We start from the raw sequence: 25226 nt of genomic DNA, 5'->3' as shown, positions 1-25226 counted from the left end.
CTAACATTCCCCCCTTTTCCTGTACTATGTGAATCCTTTGGGCTTCCTAGGTCTGACATTTTCAGATATCTACAAATTAAAAAATGTTATGAACCACTACTCAATACAGGCTCATCACTTACTCAAATGTCTCAATTTGAGCGGATTTGTATCAGCAACCCACATGTCAGAGGACTAATTTAAATTCTTTACCAACAACTACCGTATTTATTGGCGTAATCCGCGCACTTTTTTGCCATTAAAATCAGGGCAAAATCGTGGGTGCGCGATATACGCCGATACCCACTTTCCCGTGCCGAGTTTTGAATACTGCGCCTACATATACCGAGCGCAGTACACTCGGGTATAGTCGGGCAGTCTCGGCTCCTTCCGCGGTCACGTCCTGGACGTACAGGACGTCAGCGCGGGTAGCCGAGCATTGCCGACAATACACGAGTGTACTGCGCTCTGTAAATGTCGGCGCAGTATTCAAACTCGGCGCGGGAAACGAGCGGGGAGGACGCCACAGAAGGACGCCGGACCCGCCGAAGAGGACACCGGACCCGCCGCAGAAGGACACCCGAAGCCGCAGAAGGACACCCGAAGCCGCGAAGAGGACACCCGAAGCCGCGAAGAGGACACCCGAAGCCGCAGACGGACCCGACGAGGCCGCCGCGCAAGACACCATAACTAAGTACAAAACAAACTTTTTTTCCACAGGATTCGGGGCATCTTTAGGGGTGCGCGGTATACGCGGGATCGCTTTATACCGCGATAAATACGGTAAATGCAAATCCCAACGATACATTATCCTCATACGCAACTAAATGGATACAAGACATGAATATAGTATTTGACGCTAAAGACTGGTCAAACAACTGGTTACCAAAAACTCCTCTCCTAACTGTTTTGCTGTAGAAACAAATTATAAGACACGCTGGTACCTAGTACCAGCCAGAATAGCAAAATTCGCTCCCGCATATTCACCGAATTGATTTAGAGGCTGTGACACACTAGGCACTCACTTCCACATATGGTGGCAATGTCCGGTTGTCAAGGAATTCTGGATGAATATATTTCGAATGTCATCTAAAGCTCTTGATATTACTATTCCTCCAGACCCTGCTATAGCACTTCTAAACCTAAAACCTACTGCGCTTACACATACTCAATTTCAACTGTTGATACATCTTAGTACTGCAGCCAAACAAACCATCGCCAAGGCTTGGAAAACCAAAACCTACCTCCTCACTGACTTTGACCCGTCTTTATTGTCTCCAAACTAGGACACACAAAACATTATTCAAGATGTATATACGTGTTTGTTGTGAGCCAGACCACCACCCCGGTGCTTATGATTTTTATTTTCCTTATTACCATTATTTACTCTTACTCCTTTTTCCTTGATCTACAGTATGTGCATATCAACTACTGTAAGTTATTAATCGTAATGAATATCGTATTAGTACATGGTACTGTATACTTTGAATGTTCCCCAATGAATATTGAACTATGTACTTCTGTATATTTCCCTTTACTTTCTGTTTCCCTTATGAAATTCTAATAAAAATATCTGACAAGAAGAAAAACTTTAAAGGTCTTTGATTTATAATAGCAAAAACATCATTATTGGCCAAAACAACCAATTTATCTTCAAGAATGACCTATTCTATCATTACCTTTCAACAATGAAGCGTGCTTGACAGCCATTCTCCCAATAAAGCACTCTTTCAGCATGGATTCATAGTTGACCCAACGATGAACCTATCAACATAAACATCTCATATCATACGCTGTATCAAATCTGTAAGAAAGGGTACTTTCAGTACAAATGAGCAAATACAGTAAACATTATGACAATCACTATAAGGCACCTTTCACACCGACACGTTTTTCAGACGGTTTATCGCTAAAAACAGCGCACAAATACCACCTGAAAAAAATCCTGCTCTGCAGTCTTCAGTGTGAAAGCCCGAAGGCTTTCACAATGAAGCGGTGCACTAGCAGGATCACTCCAAAAGTCCGGCTAACCGCATCTTTGAGTGGTGAAGGAGTGGTGTGTTTACTGAGTGTTTAACTGACAATTGTGCAATGAGCGTTTGATTGGTTTGCACAAAAGTTATAGCGTCTACAAAATAGGGGATAGTTTTATGGCTTTTTTATTAATATATTTTTTTCTTACTAGTAATGGCGGCGATCAGCGATTTTTATCGTGACTGCGACATTATGGGGGACACATCGAACACATTTTTGGGACCATTGTCATTTTTACAGCGATCAGTGTTATAAAAATGCACTGATTACTGTGTAACTGACACTGGCAGTGAAGAAGTTAACCACTAGGTGGCGCTGTAGGGGTTAAGTGTGCCCTAGTGAGTGATTCTTACTGTAGGGGGATTGGCTGTGTGTGACAAGACAGTGATTACCGCTTCCGATTACAGGTAGCGGTGATTAGTGTCATTGTCACTAGGCAGAGCTGGGAGATGCTTGTTTACATCAGCATCTCCCCGTTCTTCCTCACCTTGAGACGATTGTGGGCATCCCCGTGGTGATCGAGTCCGCAGGACCGACAGTCAGGCTCACAGAGCTCGCGTTCACAATGCCGCTTCCTTGAAGGGGACGTGTATATATACGTCCTTGTGCCCAGGAGTGCCATTCTGTCTACATATAAGCGGTCGGCAAGTGGTTAGAGTAATTGAGTTGTGAAAGGCAACAATGCAAATATCGACATCAAAACAATAACATACAATTTAAATGTAAAAAATACATGTTATGTTATTATCTGTGTACCTCATCAAAAAGTTGTGTACCATCTGCTCCTGCTGCCTTCATTAACTCTTCTTCACCTCCTGGATGATATTCCATGTAAGGAGTGACATTATATACAAGCCCTGTAACAAATAAAATACATATATGACCTGCTACTCAATTATAAAAAGGGCATCACCAATAATTATCATATTTACTTTAATACAAGAACTTAAAGGAACACTAAAAGGCAAACTTTTTTTTTTTTTAAATAACAAACATGTTATACTTGCCTCCACTGTGCAGCTCGTTTTGCACAGAGTGTCCCCGAATCCTGTCTTCTGGGGCCCCTTCGGCGGCTGTCTCGGCTCCTCCTCGCAAAAACTTTCCACCTCCATGCGAGCGAGCATGGTGGAAAGCTTTTGTGAGCGCGCTCCCGTGATACAGCGGCGGGCATAGCCGCCGACTGTATCACTCGGCCCGGCCCGCCGCATCATCCGCTGTGATCAACAGCAGCGCCAGCCAATGGCTGCGCTGCTATCAATCCGTCCAGCCTAGCCAATCAACGGGCAGGCTGGGAACCGAAGAGGATCACATGAACGCGTCCGGGACTTTCGAGGGGTCAGGTAAGTAAAAACGGGGGTTGGGGGGGGGGGGGGGGGCAGTACCGTCGGATGTTTTTTCACCTTAATGCATAGGATTCATTAAGGTGAAAAAACATTTACCTTTACAACCCCTTTAAAGCAGCTCCTATTTCAGAACACTAAAACTAATTACAAATAAGACTTTTCTAGAATACCCATCATACTAAACCTCAACCTACCTCCTTCACTATCTATGTCATAAAGCCCCCCAAAGAAAAATATCTTATTTTTATATAATGATCTCAATTATTTTACTTTAGTTGACAAATAACACTATATTTTTTAACTAATGCCCCATTACACAGAATTTCCACCAGCAAAAGTCTGACGTGAAATTTTCATCAGAAATGCCGACCGTGTGTATACTCTATCAGACTTTTGCTGTTGGAATTTCCATCAGCAAAAGTTTGAGAGCAGGTTCTCAGTTTTTCAGACAGAAAAAAAATTCCTATCGGAAAATCCGTTTGTCTGTATGTTCATCCGCTGACACCCGCAATCTCATAGGGATCAATGTATGTCCCTTTTTCATCCGTACACGGATGGATGAAAAAGCGGATTGTTTTCCGTTTGCTTTTCTGAAACGAATTAATGAACATTTAATACAGGGTTCGACAAATTCCGGGCCCCAGGGTCTAGAATTAGAGACCTGGCACCTGGGTCAGCACAGCTTAATGAATCTTGAGTCTCTGTGTGTGTGTCCCGTCCCCCCCCCCCCCGCGGGCGATCACGTGATGTCGTCGGCCGCACTGGCCGGTAATTGAGGCCGCGGCTATGCGGCCTGCTGGAGTGAGATGCACTGGCGCCCTTTTGTGGTGGCCGGGGCTGCGACATGCAAGACACGCCCCTAGCTATTTCCCGCCGATACGGTGGAGTCCCGACATTCACACCTTCCACCGTCCACAGCGTACAAGGCATGGAGCGACCCCAGCACTGCACCCCCTCCATTACCAGACACACCAGGGGCCGGGATGCAAGGTGGCAATGTCCCCCCAGGCCGTCCTACTCAAGCACCCTGTGATTGGCCGACCAGGGTCATGTTCGGCCACACGCTGTGGCATTCTGGGATTTGGAGTTCACACGAGCAGCGCGCCCTGCGATTGACTCGGCCGAGCTTGTCATGTGTAGAAGGTAAGGGACATGCTAAATGGAGAAGAGAGAGACATGGGAGGATACAGCAGATCTGAAAGGAGAAGGAAATTACATAGGAGGTGATGGGCAATCTGAACAGAGAGAAGATAGACACAAGAGATGATGGAAAATATGAAAGGAGAATGGATAGATACACGCCTGTCCCTCTGTCCACCCATCCTGCTGTCCGCCCGTCCCTCCCTGTCCGCCCGTCCCTCCCTGTCCGCCCGTCCCTCCCTGTCCGCCCGTCCCTCCCTGTCCGCCCGTCCCTCTATCAACCCTCTCAGCATTCACCACAATACACAGCCTGGGATGTGGACTAAAAGTCCCAGCATTCACTGCAATACACAACCTGGGATTGGGACTACAAGTCCCAGCATTCACCACAATACACAGCCTGGGATGGGGACTACAAGTCCCAGCATTCACCGCAATACACAGCCTGGGATGAGGAATACAAATCCCAGCATTCACTGCAATACACAGCCTGAGGTCATGGGGGACTACATGTCCCAGCATTCACCCTAATACACAACCTGGGGTTGTGGGAGACTAAAAGTCCAGACATAGCCAGCTGTATACTGAGCTCTGTATACAATTATAACACAACCAGCTGTATACTGAAGACCTGTCATCCACCTGCTCAGCAGGGATTAGCAGAGAAATCTTCGCTGAGCAAGCAGATTCTGCTTAGCAGAGGCGCCCGTGTGCAAGGGGCCTAGGGTGGCATGAGTTACTGGATCTCCTATCATCCCCACCTTGCTGTACTGTGAGCTGCTGCCCATTATACCATCAAGCCTTGTACACACGGGCAGAATGTCGGGCGACATTGGTCGGTTCAATAAAAACTATCTGCCATTCGGCCCGTGTGTATGGCAGCCGGTCCGACAGAAGCCAGCTATTCGGCATACTGAAAAAAAAAAAACTGGCTCCTAACTTTTCTAGCTGGCTCCTAGATGTCAAGCAAATTTGTCAAGCCCTGATTTAATAAATTTGTTTTCAGAACAGCTCTGTTCCAGTCGTTCAGATCGACTTACTGCAGTGTCAATACACTATCTATAGATGCCTGCTTATAACAGAATACATATAAAAATACAGTGTATGCATACCGGCTACTAAATATTATTCACAGGAATTATCAGACTGGCAAGATGTTGCCTTCGCTTTATCCAAAATATCTATTAATACTACATTAATTGAAGCAAATTATAAAACACTTCTACGATGGTATTTGGCCCCGACCAGAGTCGCTAGGATGCACCCGTCCGCATCGCCCAATTGCTTCAGACGTTGTGGACAGATGGGTACAATGCTTCATGTTTGGTGGCAGTGCAGTCACTAGATTTTGGATTTGTATATTTAATCTAATTTACTCGGTAACGGAGGTTAATATACGTCGATCCCCGCAATCAGCGCCATTTCATAAGTTACCCGATGAGGTTCCCAAGAAATCAATGAAACTAATCACATATATGTTTTTGGCGGCAAGAATAACTATTGCTAGATATTGGAAGCAGTCGATGGTTCCCCTTGATTATGTGAAGAATAAACTTAATTGGATCATGGTTAACGACAGACTCGCCCGTATACTTCGCAATTCTACTAAGAAATTCGATATAACGTGGGATCCGTGGATACGTTACTTATCTCCACCTTAAAGTGCTTCCGGCTGACCACCCTCCTCTTTTTTACTTTTCTTTCCTTTTCTCTTTTAAAATATTTAATGTTGAATTGGCTATTGTTGTCATTGTTGCTAACTATGGGATGCTTTGACGGAACTTCTATCTCTACGTTGACATGAGGCTGGTAGAAGTATACGGAGGGGTTCCCTTTTCTCTCCCCTTCCCTTCCCTATCCTTCCCTACCGTTCCTAATCTCCCCTACTCCTGTTTCTTCCCTTCTTTCTTCCTCCCCTGTTCTTTATACTATACATCTTTCTCCATGTGAGAATCATTCTTAAGATTATGGGTTAATGTGGCTTCCTGGGACAACCACCAGTTGGACCCTAGGGAGTCAAGAATATATCTCATTAGCTTTACTCTTATTTTATTTTTTATTTCAATTTTTTTTACCATTCAATGAATACTTTAACATCTGAAGAGGGGAAAGATACGGTAAAAAGGGGACATTGTGTTTTTCCTTGATTATTCTTATGTCATATGGCTATGTTAACGGGCTTTTCCGCTAACTGCATTTTGTGTTGTCTTTTTTATCTATAGGTTTTATATTTACGATTATTTGTATGAGTACTATAATCTGACAGAGCTCGATTGTTATTTTAGTCTTTGTCACTTGTGCCTTATACAACATTGCTTATTTTCAATAAAAATATTGAAATATAAATATTATTCACATTTTGTAAAATAAAAAATTAATACTCATTCCTGGAATTTCAACAATACTGAAAATGAAGCTTTTATGTGAGAGTTTAATGCTTGGATGTGTTGAATTCTAGCAATATTACATTGATTATTCCTGTCTGACAATTAGAATGCAAAGTGTCATTTTCATCACTATAAAAACGCATAAAGCAGCTTTAACCATTTTACTCTCACAGGTGCACACCAGAACATTTTTTCAAAATTTTTCTTATTTGGTTGAGAGTTTCACTAAAACAGGAAAAAAATCAATGGTCACAATAATATATCATAGGATTCCAAATAGTACATAAAAGAAAGCACAGAGTAACTTACCAAGTAACAAAAAAGACAAAAAAATGCAAGGTGCACACACCTAGTGCATTACCAAGGTGGGTATTCAAAAACAGCAGCTCTAAAAAGCCAGAAATTGTGAAATGTTGGCATTAAATATTGAAAATATGACTAACCATGCCAAAAAAATATTTTATTTAAGGATAGCAAAAGCATGAAGCCATTTATTATCACATTTTTTGGATCCTTTTTAAAAATCATAATGGAAATCACCCATGGCCCTGACCAAAAGTAAACATACCCTGGAATGTTTGGCCTTGGTACAGACATAGAAGGTGGCACATTCAGGTTACAATGGCAATTAAAGGCTCATTTGCCATACTTGTGGCTTTTTAAATAAAAATGTGTGTGTATAAATAGTCAATGAGTTTGTTAGCTCTCACATGGATGCACTAAGCAGGCCAGACACTGAGCCATGAGGAGGTAGAAAAGAACAGTCAAAAGACCTGCATAACAAGGCAATGAAACTTTACAACGATGGAAAGGATATAAAAACATATCCAAAGCCTTGAATATGCCAGTCAGTACTGTTCAATCACTTAATAAGTGGAAAATTTGGGGATCGCTTGATACCAAGCCAAGGTCAGGTAGAGCAAGAAAGATTTCAGCCACAACGGGCACAGGAACTGTTCGGGATGCAAAGAAAAACCCACAGGTAACCTCAGAAGAAATACAGACTGCTCTGGAAAAAGATGGTGTGGTTGTTTCCAAGAAGCACAATATGATGATACTTGAACAATAAAGAGCTTCATGGTCAAGTTGCCAGACAAAAGCCATTACAGTACAAGTGCCACAAAAAAGCCTGGTTACAATATGCCCAACAACACCTTGACATGTCTCATTGGGCTTTTTTGTGGTATTGGCACAGTAAAGGCTTCCTTCTGGCAGCTCAACCATGCAGCTATTTTTTGTTCAAGTATTGTTAAATTTTACTCCTTAAAAACAACCACACCATCTTTTTGGAGACATATTGTTTGTTCCTACTAAGTAGAAACAGCAATATGTCTCCTACCCCAGTCAGTCCCATCCCCCCACAGATAGAAACACTAATGAGGGAACACATTCAACACCTTGATCACCCCCTAGTGTTAAACCCTTCCCTGCCAGTGACATTTACACAGTAATCAGTGCATTTTTATAGCTCTAATCGCTGTATAAATGTCAATGGTCCCAAAAATGTTCGATCTGTCCGCCGCAATCCCAATAAAAATCACGAATCGCAGCCATTACCAACAAAAAAAATCCCAAATATCTATCCTCTATTTTGTAGACGCTATAACTTTTACGCAAACCAATCAATATACGCTTGTTGCGATTTTTTTTAACCAAAAATATGTAGAATACATATTGGCCTAAACTGATGAATACATTTATTTTTATTTTTTTAAATTGTGGATATTTATTATAGCAAAAAAGTATTTTTTTTTTGTTTAGGCTTCATGCACACTGAAGCTGATAAACTGCAGTTTATTGGCGTTTTGGGCTTTTTTTAAAAAGCCCATAAACTCAACTCTATGTTAGCCTATGTGCCCATGCACACATGGGCGTTTTTTAGTGTCAATGAGCTTTGGAGTTTATTGGCATTTTTCTGAACGCCCGAAAGTTGCGTTCAAAGTGCAGTTTTTCGGCAGAAAAAAACGCTAAAAAAGACACAAAATGCTGAAAATGCTCAAACGCTGGCGCCAGCGTTTTTTCATCCATTTTAAAAAAAAAAAAGAGCTAAAAAACGCTACACTGAAAAACGCTAATAAACGCTATTGCAAAAACGCTAAAAAAAACGTTGAAAGGCTCCCTGCAAAGCTACTGGCGTTTTTTTATAGCTTTTTTTTAGCTTCAGTGTGCATGGAGCCTAAGGGGCTCACAGAGGGGCAACACGACTTCCAGCACAACTTTGGAGGCAACTTGGACACGACTTGAGTATGAATCATCAGGCAACTTACAAGGCAACTTCAAGTTGCCTCCATGACAGTACAAGGCAACTTCAAGTCGCCTCCAGGACAGGAGGCTTTCCAGTGGCCAATCAAACAACAATCAGCTCTGTGGGAGGGAGGGGGAGGGAGGGGTTTGCCTGAGAAATGTATGTTATCTTCCTGTATTGTTGCTTCAGTTAAGACAGTGATCCGACTTCTGAGGCGACTTCAATTGAAATCAATGGGTACAAGTTGCCTACAAGTCGCCTAGAAGTTGGATTGAAGTAGTACAGGAACCTTTTCTGAAGTCGGAGCGACTTCAGTAGTGTGCATTAAAACGGCTCCATTCACTTCCATTCATTTTCTCGACCGCACGACTTGAAGTCGGATCCCAGGTCGCCCCAGTGTGAACCGACTCTTATAGTGCAAAAAAAAAAAAAAACTGCAGAGATGATCAAATACCAAAAAAAGGAAGCTCTATTTGTGGAAAAAAGGATGCAAATTTTGTTTGGGTACAGCATCACATGACAGCGCAATTGTCAGTTAAAGCAACGCAGTGTCAAACTGTATAAAGTGCTCTTTTACAAATCACTTTAAAACACACTTTCTTTTCACATTAATCACTGTCAGTTAAAAAATATATATACTATTACTGTAGATAAAAGTATACATTTTTTAATGTTATAATTTGTCCTGATTAAAATAACACCAACACAGGTGGCACACAGCTGCATTAATGATGGCACGTGTAGGGAATCCTGGGAGACCCATCTCTCTCACAACAAAACCAGCCGGTGGCTGTGGCTTTATTCATAGAAAGCAGCGCAGATGTTTCTTACCAGCCCCCATCCACATACATAGAAAGCAGCGCAGATGGACATGGCCACAGTTACCTGCCACCCGCCCACCCACCTGCATGGAAAGCAGTGCGGATGGTTCGCACAAGCCGCAGTTCCTGTCCTACCATTTTATCTCCCTCCCACCTCACTCTGAACCCGCATTGAGCCTGAAGCAGTGTGGAGTCTGACACCCCCGGTTGCCTGTGGCTGTGCTCTGGCTTTGGACAGGTAATTACGAGACTACAGCACTCTTTTAGCCTGAGCCTGTTCACACCCTGAGGGACATTCCTCTGGAGCAGCATTAAAGAGGACTGGTGGGATCTGCTTATTATTTTGGGGCACAACTATCTATTTGAACAGATATTGGGAACTACTACTTAACTAAATTAACAGAAGGCCCAAAGTAGTGGTTACCAAACCATGTTTTAGAGTAATACTAAAGTTGTAAATGCCAAACCATTTTTCTAAAATAGTAGTTTCCAATAGAATGAACAGGGTTTGGCAACTACTACTTTTAGAAAACACTAACTAAAGGTCAGTTCACAACAGAATGCAGTGCAGGAAAGGCGTATCCTGTGTGCATTTCCTGCACTGCGTTCGAATGTACTTTCCTTGCAGTCTACATGTGGGTGCCAATGTATTATTAATGGTACACCAAAAGCAGATTGAAATTGGGTGCACGCAAATGCATTGTGTTTGCAAGGTACTGCCGTACCATGCGGTTTTAGTGCAGTGCATTTTTGCGCAGTCTGGTGCATTTTGCATTGCAGTACATTCAAATGAATGGACTGTCAAGACACACCACATAATGTGATTATTGCAGGGGAACCCACACATTCCTGTGAGAACCAGTCCAAAATTAATATAGAGCTCCCAACTACATGTCCAGTGGGAACATTATGGTTTCTTTTTAAGCCGGCTCTTACAGAGAATGCTGTAGTTCCAGGTACTGCTGGGATAAAAGCAGCAACTACAACAGTGATTTCCCCACCCCCTCCTATCTTCTTTTCCAGGGTGAATACAAGGCATTCTGTGAATGAGAACAGAAGGGATGGAGATGCAACATGATCTCTCTTCCTTCATTCACAGAAAAAACAAATTCTGTCAAAATAGTACAAGTCATTTTGTGAATGGGCAAGGAGATAGAAGGGGGCAGGGAAGCCACTGTCACAGCTGCTGCTTTTAACCCCACAGCACCTGAAATCCAGCCCTCTATGACGTAGCCGGCTTTTAGCTAGGTATGAATTAGACATTAAAGTGGATGTAAAGCCACTCTCATCCTTTCTAAACTACTGCCATAGTGCTGATCTATAAGGATATACATGCCTCCTGCATGTATCCTTACCTGTGAAATGTCTCTCTTCTGTCTGTTATAAGAACTGAAAAACTGCAGATTCTGTGGGTGGGTCTGTTGTCTGGGGCTCTGTGGGTGGAGTTGTGATGTCAGTAGACTCCCCGCCCTCCTCCACACCCCCCTTGTCAACATGAATTTTTTTCCTGTGTATTCCTAACACTGAATTCGGCTATGATCACCAACATCCAGTCAATATCCAGAAAAGTAACCACATGACTTCAGAAATGGAGTGGGGGTGGGAATTAAAAAATAATATCTGTCTCCAGGCTAGTGCATGAGATGTGTAAATAACCTGTCACTCACAGCAAGGGGGGCGGAACGGACTAAGGTTTTTCTCTGTAAGGATTGCTCAGAGCTGGATTAACTCTGTGTGGCAAGACTGGGCACAGATGATAGGAAATCTTATACTGTAGATTGTGACATAAAAAAAAAAAAATCCACTTTAAGCAGCAGGCATACACACCTCTTGTACTTGCGAAAAAGGGCCATACTGTACAGAGGACTCTTATTTCAATATGTTCATTATTTATGATGACACTTGTTTTGTATTAAGTTTTTAGTGGCTTTGAACAATGCAGTTTTCTCATCATGTTCACTATGTTGGTTCGGGTGCACCGGAGCATGATGGAACTGTGATGTCATAAGAGGCCTATATAAAAATCGGTGCGAGCCGCGCACACGGCATTACAGCGGGAGGAAGCGACGTGTCAACACCGAAGACGGCAGAAGGCAACAGAAGCCCGGGCACCCCCCCTCGTAAAAGAGGAGAGCGGGGCCCCGGTGGAAGAGAACCAGACGGCGGTGAAGACTGGGACCCCCGGAAGAAGACATCGAAGCCCCGTAGCTGACTAATAAATAAAAAAAACACACACTACACAGGGTTTTTAAAGTACATTTTTTTTCCGCCAGGTGAATGTGTAGGGGTACGATGTACTCCATACACATTCACCTAGGGTGGGGGGCCGGCATCAGGGGGCCCCCTTATTAAAGGCGGCTCCCGGATTTCGATAAGCTCTCCGCCCGCAGACCTCGACAACCAACGGCCAGGGTTGTCGGGAAGGGGCTCTGTCCTTGTCAACATGGGGACAGGTGCTTTGGGGTGGGGGGGCCACAGGGCGCCCCCCTGCCCCAAAGCACCTACCCCCCCATGTTGAAGGCATGCGGCCTGGCGCGGTTAAGGAGGGAGGGGGCTGCTCGCTCGTTTCCTAACCGGCCGGGGCTGCTGCTCGTATAAGGGTCTGGTATGGATTTTGGGGGGAACCCCACGCCCTTTTTTCAGCGTACGGGGGTTCCCCTTAAAATCCATAGCAGACCCAAGGGCCTGGTATGCTCTTGAAGGTGGAAACCATGCCGTTTTTTTATTTGAAATTTGGCATGGAGTTTCCCCTCAAGATTCATACCAAACACAGTGCTTGGTATTGGCAGGGATCCAAGTCGGATCCCCGTTCAATATTATGCCGCGGCTAAAAGCAACCGCAGCTAAAAGCACTGTACAAATGCAGCTGATCGCTGTGCCTGGAGTCTTGAATTCCAGCAAAACGTAAACATGCTTTTAGCTGCGGCAAAACAGCCGTTCATGTGAAAGGGGCTTAAAGACTGTCTTCTGACCTATAATTTACTAAAAAGCACTTGAACAGCGCCGCCAACGGATACAAAGAGATCATTTGGAAAACAAAAGTCAATATTTTTCAAATTATGGTATTCTACAAGTACAAAAAAAATAGGACATAAAGGCTGAATTCTAGGCAGACAGAAAGGCACACATTAATGCAACTCTATAATTATTTAAACATCACCAAGCTGATGTATGGCCAAAAATGATTTGTGTCTTTTTAGCTCTCACAGAGGGACTGCTCAAATTCACATACTTACACTGCTTGCATTTGGAAAGCTGAAGTATGACCAACATGTTGTTTGGTCATTTGCACAGTAACAATATGTTATCCCAATTAAAAAATACCCCACCTCTAGCCACTGCAGTGTTTGTTATATATCATATAGGCAGCAGTCTCCTATAGAGCTGAATGGCTGGCATTTGAGATTTTGTCATTCCAGCTGCAGTGCACTGGCCAGTGTCAGTCATTTGTACGGCACCCCCTCCATTCATAAAAAGCATTGCATTCTTTTCAGTGAATGCAAGCATTACTGTGATTAAAGGAGGAGTGATTGTGGCATTCTTACACACCTTCTCCAAGACACAGAGCTCCTTGCATTCATTAAAAACCATTGCAAGGCTTTCTTTTATGAATGGAGGGGGTAAAAAACGATTGATCAGTGTACAGTACTTGAAACTACAAGGCTCAGTGCCGGACACTCATCGTAGACTCTTGTCTGAGTAAAAGAAAGCTATGTAGCAAATGTTGCAGCAACCAGAAATGGGGCACAAACTCATTTTTACTGTGCAAATGACCAAAAGATATTCTGTGTCATACTTCAGCTTTAAATGCAAGCAATGTAAGTACATGAATTTGACCAGGTATTAGCCTCCTGCAATCCTTGTTCAGCAGAGCTGGAGTGTGAGTGGAAGAAGCATCACAGGGAGCCAATCCGTTCATGAGTTAACAAGAAGAATGCTGATAGGAAGATAAAGCAAAGTGATAAGAACTTCTTCTTTACTGTTCAGTCACAAGGAGTGGCAGGACCAAGTCAATCTGGGGTCAGAGGAAGTAGGTTAAAATGATGTGGGCCTTTAGACTGAATATATCTAGGGGCACACAAAAAAGCTGCTTTTGTCATTTTTTTTTTTTTTTTTATATTGAAAAATTCTGTTTTAACTATTTGGGAAGTCATACAATATTGTACACATAATTAAAAAAAAATAACTTACATATTTCCTATATATGCCTGATAGATGAAAAACGTGAAAGAGCACTGTAAATATTGTTTTAATATCTTCTGTCAGTGACCACATGACTGCTCATTTGCTCCTCTCTACTCTACCAAGGGCTTGGGTGGAGACTTGAGGCAATGCTCATCAGCTTGCAGCCAAGAACCAGTACCACTCGGGCTGTAAAGGGCACTAAGGTTGTATGCAAAAAGAAATCTGTCAGTTTTTGCAGCCTTCACTTGTGCCCCTTAAACTGTTCACTGAAATCTGGTGTAAAACCCCTAGAGCGGGGTCAGCAACCAGTAGATTGCAGACAGGTGACTGGTAGATCACAATCTGGGCTTGCTGACCAACCATCCCAGAGTGCAATGCAGAGGGACTACTTGTAAAGTTGTAGCAGGGAGCAAGAGCCGCTTAAGCCGATGCCTCCTCTGTGGCTCCTGTCCCATGAGGAGTGATACCAACTGCACTCCACCTTTTATCCCAGCTAGTGGTCTCCAGAGTAGTGTCAGCAGCATGAAAGAAGAGATGTTCAAGTCAGTGAGAAGCAATACACTGGACATAATAGTATTGGGCTGCTTTCACACTGATGTGCTACAGTTTACCAACACCGCGGGTGCAGTTTATATGCGGGTTTGCTGCACTTAGAAAGCAGCTTTCCTGCGGGTTTGGTGCACTTTCTCCTGAATGCAGGAGTTTGGCGCTCTTTCAGAAAGTGCACCACACCTGCAGGTAAACTGCAGCACATCAGTGCGAAAGCAGCCTTACAGGGGGCTCAAAACAGTAAGGGTTCATTAACATTTGCAGTTTGGGTGGTGGTAAAACCTCATAGTTAAGACGTGTTTTATCATTCCTGCCCCAACCGCATTCCCACCTGCTTTAACCCATTAGACCCTGCAGAAGCGTGCAGTTGTGGGGTGCTTGCAGAGTGGTGCCGTTTACTTGAATGGGTTATGATTGGCAGGTGGTAGAACCCACCAAAAGCAACAGGGGGCTTAATTCCTGCTGCGGCATGTGTACACCCTCAGCAGCTAAAGGGGGTAGGGATTGGGGGCGACTCAACCACAGGGTTTTACCCCCCCCCCCCCCACCACCCCAATTTTATGCGTGAACGAGCACAAATGGTGCTACTGCCAAATGCAACTAAAGGCTCATTCACAAGTGCAGCAGGCACTGCTGCTCCTCTAAAAAACGATCTGTGTGTTTGACAGATGGTGAGGAGGCAATGTGTTTTTTAGAGCAGGCGGTCGGCTCTTCGGAATAACAGCTAAGCGGCTTTTAGCCGCATCATTTGTTATCACTGGAGGAGCGGGTGGGGACATCCCCCCCCCCCCTATCATCGCTCTTACTGGGCCTCACGTCCCACCGGGAGACCCGACCTGCCACTACCGCCGGCTTCATTCCAGTCTTCTCTCTGTAAACACGGAACGATGTCAAGACATCACTTCCAATTTACTCGGCTACCAATGGCGCCGTTTAAAAAAAACACAGTATTCAGAATTGCTGTTTTTTGGTGATCTGAATACTTTGAAGTGTAAAAAGGAGGGATTTAGGGTCTCTTAGACCCCCCGATTCCTCCCTAAAGAGTACCTGTCACCATTTATTACTGTCACAAGGGATGTCAACATTCCTTTTGACAGCAAAAAAAGATTAAAAAAAAAAAAAAGAAGTGTTTAAAGTAACAAAAAAAAAAAAAAAAAAGAAGAAAGAAGATTAAAATTAGAAAAAAGAAAAGAAAAAAAAAAAAAAAAAAAACACACAACATTTTTAAAGCATCCCCGTCCCCGCGAGTTTGTGCAGCAAAGAAAAGAAACCGCACACGCAAGTCGCGCATGCATATGTAAAAAGTGTTCAAATTTACACATGTGAGGTATTTCCGCGATCGTCAGAACCAAAGCAATAATTCTAGCAGACCTCCTCTGTAACTCTAACCTGGTAACAATCTTTTTTTTTAAGCATGGCCTATGGAGATTTTTAGGTACCATAGTTTGTCCTGCTGACATGCCCCCTCCCAGCTCAAGTGCTAGCAGCTCCAAGTACAGAAGGGAGCAGGATGACCCTTTTTATCCACAGTAAGTGGAAATTACTGCCATTCAAGCTGGGAGGGGCATGTGAGCAGGGAGGGGAAAGTCATCCCTATGATTAAGCTTCATGAGGCAGAGCGAAACGCGATCTCACTTCATATACATGGGTCTGCTTCATGATGTGTGGCTTTTGGATCTCTTCCTTTGACATTGCAGCAAGGGGGGTCAGCCGCAGTGAATACAATTCTGTAACTTCCAATGCTTCATTGGATGTAATTTCTCAAACTCCACTCTAAAATTCTCTTACCAATTGCTATCTTTTGGCTGCTGAAAGCTTCCGATCAACAGCAACCTTTCAAATTTATGGGAATTTAATCTTTAAAACCAAATAGATAATGTAGTGTAACTGGAGTCTATCATCAATTATATGCTGAAAGCTCTAAAACATTAACTGATGGGCTTTACATTTTTCTTGTGCAAGCAATTACACTGCAGGCACTTACCTCTAATACATATCCAGCAATCAGACTTTTTATTGTGTTTTGCAAGTTCCTCTTCTGTCACCTCACTTATTCTTCCACTTTGGCCTGTTAAATCTTTACCGCTAGTTTTGACTCTAATCCAGTGCATCAGACTTCTTCCAGGCTTCAGTGGTGTCTGAAAAAAATATAAAATGTATAAATAAAATAGCTATTCAGTTATACAGTATGTGACTACAAATTATACTATTTGGCTATCCATAGGACTGCTCACCACTGCATCACTGTTGAAAATGATTATTAAAGTGCAACTCTAACCAGAAATTATAACCATAGCATCTCAATTATACAGTATGCCCAGTGTACACAAATCAAACCCTTTTCACTTAATTCATGGCAAAAGTACTCATGACTGGTATCTACAACTAATACATTTCTGTTTTCTAAAGCCTTGTGCACACAATAGGATTTCCATCAGAAAAATCCATGGAATTTTGTGCGAAGGGCGTTGGCCGTGAACTTGGTATGCATACAGATGGCAGAACTTTGTCAGCCAACATATACAAAACAACATGGTTTTTCAGCTCTTTAGCGCCACCCTTTGGGCAACTTCTGCTAATGTTTAGGATTGGTTCGGAGCATGCGTGTTTGTACTTTGGATTTTTTTTTTTTCCGATGGACTTGTGTATACATGATCGGATAATCCGACGGCACACATTTGAAAGCATGCTATAAAACATTTGTTGTCGGAACAAATTGTCCAATGAAGCAGATTTGTCAGATTTTCCGACAAAACCCTGCCATCTCACATTTGTTGTCGGAAAATCCAATCGTGTGTACGAGGCTTTAGTCACCTTTCCCGATTAGGCAATGAACAGTGTGTAATATACTAAAAAAGCGTATCCTTGGACTGGACTCCACCATATTGTAAGCATGGTCAGAGTTAATGCAGGAAAAAAAAAAAGAAAAAGAAGGAGGCCACTGCACACCAGGGGGATTCATTTATATTTGTGTTTACAGTGCAGCGTGTCCACAAGCATAGCGGTGACAGTCTCCGCTAGGACTGCTCCACTAAAGCATTTCACCCAATAGGAAAATTGTAAAGGCTAGAAGAATGGACAGCCGCACTTCCAAAAAACCCTTAGGTTGTCTTTCTTTAAGAAAAAGGCAAATGCACTACAAAATACTGCAAAAAAGTGAAGATAGCAGCCTACGCGTTTCACACTGCGGTCAGTGCTTAATCATGGCCCATGATTAAGCACTGACCGCAGTGTGAAACACGTAGGCTGCCATCTCCACTGTTTTGCAGTATTTTGTAGTGCATTTGCCATTTTTTTTAAAGAAAGACAACCTAAGGGTTTTTTTGGAAGTGCGGCTGTCCATTCTTCAATTTGCCTTGTGCATTGCCGGAACTCCTGGTCTCCTGAGAAGCTATTGATTGTCCAGCATACCCACCTGGAGCGGTAACTCCCTTTTCCTATTTCACCCAATAGGGTTTAGTCGTGGGGATTATTCCTGCATTTATGCAGGTTACATCAGGAAATAGATCATTTGGTCCGATAGTGCCAAAAATACATTGCTGGCTGACAAAACACCTTGTGTTGCAGCACTTGACACCTGCTGCACTTTTAATTCAGCGGCTCTTACATGCATGCAATGAGAACGCTCTGCATGTGGGGTAGGGCTGCACGATTCTGGTCAAAATGAGAATCACGATTCTTTTGCTTAGACTAAAGATCACGATTCTCAAAAAAATTTATGCCAGAACACCCCCCCCCCCCCAAAAAAAATAATAATTAATAAATAAACCTGTGATTTATCTGAAAAATATGAATATATAAAAAAAGAGACCAGTGATATGTCTATAATGTTAAAGATCATATAACTCCTATGAAAAAAGCAGAATAAAAAACTTTGATTCTCCTTTTTTCATAGGAGCTATATGGTCTTTAACATTATAGACATATCACTGGTCTCTTTTTTTATACATCAGAAGCAGTACTGCCATCAACCATTGGGTGGCGCATGGATACACGCAGTTGTAAAGAACTGTGAGAAGGATGAATACATCACAAGCAGTACCGCCGGCAACCACTAGGTGGCGCATGGATACAAACTACTGCAGGCTGCTGACGTCTGTTTTGATATCGGCGGCTTTTGCGTTCCAGGCTGGTTACGTGGAACCAGCGGTGAAAACAGAAGAATCGCCGGTCATCCCGCGGGGAGAATCGAAATCGTGATTCTCTCCACGATTAATCGTGCAGCTCTAATGTGGGGCTTTCATTACTGGCAAGCAGAAGGCTGCGGTTTTCTAATCCTTTTATTTATTTAGATCCCTAACAAGCACCAACAATGGAGCAGTGCTTGTTGGCATGATATTTTTTCAATGTTTTCACATTAATAAACATGGCAAAGCAATTAGTATTTTCTCCAAGAAAATAAAAACAAAACACATCAGCGTGAACATTATTTCCTAGCATAAACACTTTCATTTTGTTTACATTATTTATTATGTTGCTTTAAAACAAGAAGTTACAAAAGAAAAAGTTACACAATAAGATATTGCATAAAAAGGGTTAAGAAGAAGCTAGCTGTGCGGATAATGGAAAAGTACAGTATAACACCAAATCAGGAGCCAGCAATGAATGATGAATGCAAAAGAATAAAGCCCATGTTACAAACCAACTGCATTTTTCTAAGCTATAAAACTGAAGTCAGAGTTGCTATGCAGGTATAATGGTGCCCTTACAGGTGAATGCTCAAATGGCCCCCCTTTTTTTATGTCACAATGTACAGTATAAGATTTCCTATCATCTGTGCCCAGTCTTGCCACATAGTTAATCCAGCTCCGAGCAATCCTCCTTTATTGTTCAGTGAAATAAAACGGACTTACAGAGAAAAACCTTAGTCTGTTCCGCCCCCTTGCTGTGAGTGACAGGTTATTTACATATCTCATGCACTAGCCTGGAGACAGGCATTATTTTTTAATTCCCACTCCTTTTCTGAAGTCATGTGGTTACTTTTCTGGATTTTGACTGGATGTTAGTGATCATAGAAGAATTCAGTGTAAGGAATACACAGGACAAAATGCATGTTGACAAGGGGAGTGTAGAGGAGGGTGGGGCAGTCTACTGACATCACGACTCCACCCACCGAGCTCCAGACAACAGATCCACCCACAGAATCTGCAGTTTTTCAGTTCTTATAACAGACAGAGGGGAGACATTTGACAGGTAAGGATACATGCAGGTGGCATCTATATCCTTATAGATCAGCAGTAGTTTAGAAAGGATGAGCGTGGGTTTACATTCACTTTAAACCTGAAAAGCACTTTTACTAAATTGAGCCTACAGTGTATAGCCTCTTAAAGCGGAGGTTCACCCTAAAAACAAGTATATACACCATTCAATCCAGCATACTGCCGACATGTACAGTATGCTGTTTTTTATATAACGTAGTATAGGCATTTCCCCCCCCGGCTTCCGGGTAGTGAATCCCGCGGGAGTGGGCGTTCCTATTCAGAGACTAAGTGATTGACGTGATGACAAAACCTTCCCCCCCAGCGCATAATGCGCGTCACCAGTTTCCGAAAAGAAGCCGAACTAAGAGTCGGCTCTATACGGCGCCTGCGCACCGACGTTCGGCTTTTTGCGGAAACTGGTGACGCGCCTTTTGCGCCGGTAGGAAGCTTTTGTCATACGTCAATCACTTAGTCTCTGAATAGGAACGCCCACTCCCGTGGGGGGGGGGGGGGGGAATACCTATACTACGGTATGCAAGCCAAAAAAAAAAAAACAGCATATTGTACATGTCGGCAGTATGCTGGATTGAACGGTATATACTTGTTTTTAGGGTGAAGCTCCGCTTTAAGTCCCTTTTACACAGGCTTGTCAAAGCAACATAACTTTGATGTTAACAAAAATTTTAAATGTATTCAAACTTCTTTTAATCAAAACATTCTCACATTGATGTTAATAATGTTTCAGTGAACATAAAAGCCTGTAAGCAAAACATTTATATATACCTTAAAGTGGTAGTAAACTCTTTACTACCACTTTTACCTACAGGTAAGCCTATAATAATTGCGGGTATACAACCGCTTTAACCACTTAAGGACCGCCTCCTGCACATATACGTCGGCAGAATGGCATGGCTGGGCACAAGCACGTACCTGTACGTCCTCTTTAAGTGCCCGCGACCCGGTCAGAAGCTTTGTGGCCGCGGGACCCGATCGCCGCTGGAGTCCCGCGATCGGTCCCCGGAGCTGAAGAACGAGGAGAGCTGTGTGTAAACACAGCTTCCCTGTTCTTCACTGTGCCAGTGTCATTGATCGTCCGTTCCCTGATATAGGGAAAGACGATCAGTGACGTCACACGTCCAGCCCCGCCCCCCTACAGTTAGAAACACATACAAGGTCACACTTAACCCCTTCAGCACCCCCTAGTGGTTAACTCCCAAACTGCAATTGTCATTTTCACAGGAAACAATGCATTTTTTTGCTGTGAAAATTACAATGGTCCCAAAAATGTGTCAAAATTGTCTGATGTGTCCGCCATAATGTCGCAGTCACAAAAAAAAAAAAAAATTTCGCTGGTCGCCATTAGTAGTAAAAAATAAAAAATGAATAAAAATGCAATAAAAAACTATCCCCTATTTTTGTAAGCGCTATAAATTTTGCGCAGACCAATCGATTGAGATTTTTTTTACCAAAAATAGGTAGAAGAATACGTATCGGCCTAAATTGAGGGGGGGGGGGAAACATATTTTTTTATATTTTTGGGGGATATTTATTATAGCAAAAAGTAAAAAATATTGCATTTTTTTTCAAAATTGTTGCTCTATTTTTGTTTATAGCGCAAAAAATAAAAACCGCAGAGGTGATCAAATGCCACCAAAAGAAAGCTCTATTTGTGGGAAAAAAAGGACGCCAATTTTGTTTGGGAGCCACATCACATGACCGCGCAATTGTCAGTTAAAGCGACGCAGTGCCAAATCGCAAAAACTGGCCAGGTCCTTTACCTGCATTTTGGTCCGGGTCTTAAGTGGTTAATATTTAAACTTCAAATTGGTTTTCTTCTAGATGATCTATAATTGCCTCTCATAGATAGTCCTTTAAACAAATTTAGTGTAATAAATGTGCTTTACTTTCAGCTTGTCTTGTTCCGTTGGTATTTTTAATCTGCTTGAGTTGAAAAAAAATTAACCAGTTGGCTGTGCAATTGGCATTAATTAACCCTTTCGCTGCCAGGCCCTGCGCACCACTTTTAAACATTTTTGCTAATTTTCCATTGCCTTTTTATGTTTAATCCATACAGCTTTTGGTGTTTGTAAAAGACCCCTTTAATTTTCTAAAATCCTGTATAAGGCTGGGTTCACACTACTACACTACTTTCATCCTACTTTGCTCTGTGTTCAATGTTTCCCTATGAGAGCGTCTTGTAGCGTCCTACACAAGTCGGTCCGACTTTGAAAATGCTCCCTGTACTACTTTTGGTCCTACATTGATCCTACTTCAGGCCCATTGAATATCATTGAAGTCGGACCAAAGTAGTATCCTGTTCATGAAAGTAGGATGGATGTAGGACCAATGTAGGATAAATGTAGGACCAATGTAGCAGAGCAAAGTAGGATGAAAGTAGTGTAGTAGTGTGAACCCAGCCTAATGAGAAGAATACAAAAAAAAAAAAAAAAAAAAGGTGCTACTAATTTTTAAGGCCTCGCAATATTTGCATGAATGTTTATCAAGAAGATATTTTCACCAACAATACACTAAAATCATTATTAGCAGATACCAACTAGAGGTAGACCAATATGGGTTTTTCTCTGGCCGATGCCGATATTTAGAAATCGAGGCGGCCGATATTAGGGGTGCAACGGATCAAAAAACTCACGGATCGGATTGATCCTCGGATCAGGAGTCACGGATCGGGTCATTTTCGGATAAGCAAAAAAAAAAGACAAATCTTGTTACACCCACCAGAGTTTTATTTATTTATTTTTATTATTTCATAGTTATTCTCAACACAAAATGGAGCTTATGTGCTTAAATACAGTGTTTGGAAATCCGACGGACTGTTTATTGCTAATGTGACAGAACACCTCTGATTTTCACATTAAATTTAACATTTAAACAGTCCGTCGGATTTACAAATACTGTATTTAAGGGTATAAGCTCTGTTTTGTGATGAAAATAACTGAATCTAAAACTCTGTTCGGTGTAATGAAAGATGTCCACTTGCCCCCATTACAGATGCAGCTGTTAGGGGGCCGCTCCACAAATACCTCTGGCCCCTTATCTCCCTCTGTCTTGCTATTTTCAGATTGAACATTACAATCATGCTTACTAGGGGTGCAACGGATCTCCTACCTGCAGGAGCTCACAGATGCTATCTCCACATGTCTGCAGTGAGCGCTTTGTGCGGGGAGGCGTGTCACGCTATGCATTGGGCTCTGGCAAGCACACGGGGGTGGAGCAAGATGGCCACCGCTCCGGAGCTAGGCCGAAGCCGGGGACTTCCTATGGTGTGCCGATCCGAACAAGGTGGCCCGTTCGGATCACAGATCGGTGACGATCCGTTGCATTTTTGCAGCCGATATTTTAGGGCGATTTTTTTTTTCCCATTTTTCCTTCACCTCAGCAAATCTAGGGTGGAGAGGTTGGGCGCAGCCTATTAGTGCCCACCAGTGCAGCCTGTCAGTATCCCATCAGTGCCCACCAGTACAGCACATCATCGCCCACCAGCGGCCACACTACAAACCCCATCAAAAATACACCAGAGAGCATCTATACACATCAAAATACACCACGGTACATCTAAATGCATCAAAAATATACCACAGTCCATCTAAAAACGCATCAAAAATATACCACAGTCCATCTAAATGCATCAAAAATATACCACAGTCCATCTAAACGCATCAAAAATACACCACAGTGCATCTATATGCATCAAAAATACATCATGGTACATCCAAATGCATCACATACACCACGGTCCATCTAAAACGCATAAAAAAAAAAAAAACAGAGTGCATCTAAACGCATCAAATATACACCATAAAACTTCTAAACGCATTAAAACCACAGCAGAGTGCATATAAACGCATCAAAAATACACCAGAGAGCATCTATACACATCAAAAATAAACCAGAGAGCATCCAAACGCATCAAAAATACACTACAGTGCATTTATATGCATCAAAAAAACATCATGGTTAGGAGGTAGACGGATATTGTTTTTTCTCTTGCCGATGCCAATAATTTAGAAAATTGGGGCAGCTGATGGCCGATATAGGTTGCCGATTTTTCCGGCCGATATATTAGGCCGATTTTTTTTTTCTCCTTTTTCCTTCATCTTAGCAAATCTAGGGTGGAGAGGTTGGGTGCAGCCTATTAGTGCCCACCAGTGCAGCCTGTCAGTGTCCCATCAGTGCCCACATCATCGCCCACCAGTACAGCTCATCATCGCTGTATCCTGTACAGCACTTGTCCCGTCTCCTCCAAGGCAGCAAGCACTTATATCTTTTGTGGCCCCCAGGGATTCGTTTGGGGGCCACAAAAGATATATCTCAAAATTACCAGGCAGGCCATCCGAAACCGAAAGGTGGACCCGCGGGCTGGACATTGGACATGCCTGATCTAAACACATCAAAAATACATCAGAGAGCATCTACACCAGGGGTCTCAAACTCAAACTGCCTTGGGGCCACATGACAAGTTTTCATATCCCATGGGGGACGCATGCAAACTTTCAAACTTCAATAACAATAAACTATATACAGTGGTAGTTACTGCACTGGTGTCAGCAAACACATTATTAACCCCTAGCACTGGTGTCAGCAAACGCATTATTAACTCCCAGCACTAGTGTCCGCAAACGCATTACTAAACCCAGCACTGGTGTCAAACGCATTATTAACCCCTGGCATTATCCCCCACACTGCACAAATAGCCCCACATCAGGGCACATAGCACATCAGGGCACATAGCACATGAGGGCATGGGGCAAAGGGCACATAGTTTACCAGCCAGCATGCAGAGTAGCGCAGGAAGCGTGTGTAATAAGTTCTCTCTGCAGTCACGCTGCTACCCGGCGGCCCTTCCTGTCTTCTCGTCCATCCCAGATGATGTCACAAGCAAATAGGGATGGACAAGAAGAGAGGAGGGGCCGTCGGGGAGCAACATGACTGCCATCAGTGCCGTGATATGAGAGACACGCTTCCTGCGCTACTCTGCACGCTATCTAAATCTCGATCTACCTGTCAGGCAACAGCTATCGGCGATTGACTGGCAGATCGCCACAGACCATTTTTAAGCGGTCTGCGGGACGGTGCTTTGAGACCCCTGATCTATACACATCAAAAATACACCATAGTATAGGGTGCCCAACCAGCGTCCCGGGCCCACATGTAGCCCTCTGATATGGCCCACGACGTCCTGCTCTGGGATGGAATAGAATAGAATACTGTTATTAAAGGCAAGTTTATCACTTAAATCACAGTGTATATATATGGGTATATCTGTTCTGCAGTGGTTACTGGGCTGCTTTCAAACTGATCCGCAGGTGCAGAGCAGTGCACCC

General features: G+C 43.1%; 1 protein-coding gene across 2 annotated transcripts in view; it reads right to left on the bottom strand.

Annotated features, from left to right (window-relative positions):
- LOC120937083 (cytochrome b5 reductase 4) overlaps window positions 1-25226 on the bottom strand; it is a 180424-nt gene that overhangs the window by 140253 nt on the left and 14945 nt on the right. For both annotated transcript variants that reach the window (XM_040350044.1, XM_040350045.1), the window contains exons 2-4: window positions 16668-16821; window positions 2770-2870; window positions 1659-1743 (exon numbers count right to left, since the gene is read on the bottom strand). In XM_040350044.1, the coding sequence (XP_040205978.1) occupies window positions 1659-1743; window positions 2770-2870; window positions 16668-16821 (340 nt within the window). The remainder of the gene's footprint in view (window positions 1-1658; window positions 1744-2769; window positions 2871-16667; window positions 16822-25226) is intronic.

Source organism: Rana temporaria, chromosome 4 (genome assembly GCF_905171775.1).
Source record: "Rana temporaria chromosome 4, aRanTem1.1, whole genome shotgun sequence".
Lineage (NCBI taxonomy): Eukaryota > Metazoa > Chordata > Amphibia > Anura > Ranidae > Rana > Rana temporaria.
This window is presented reverse-complemented; position numbering and strand designations above follow the sequence as displayed.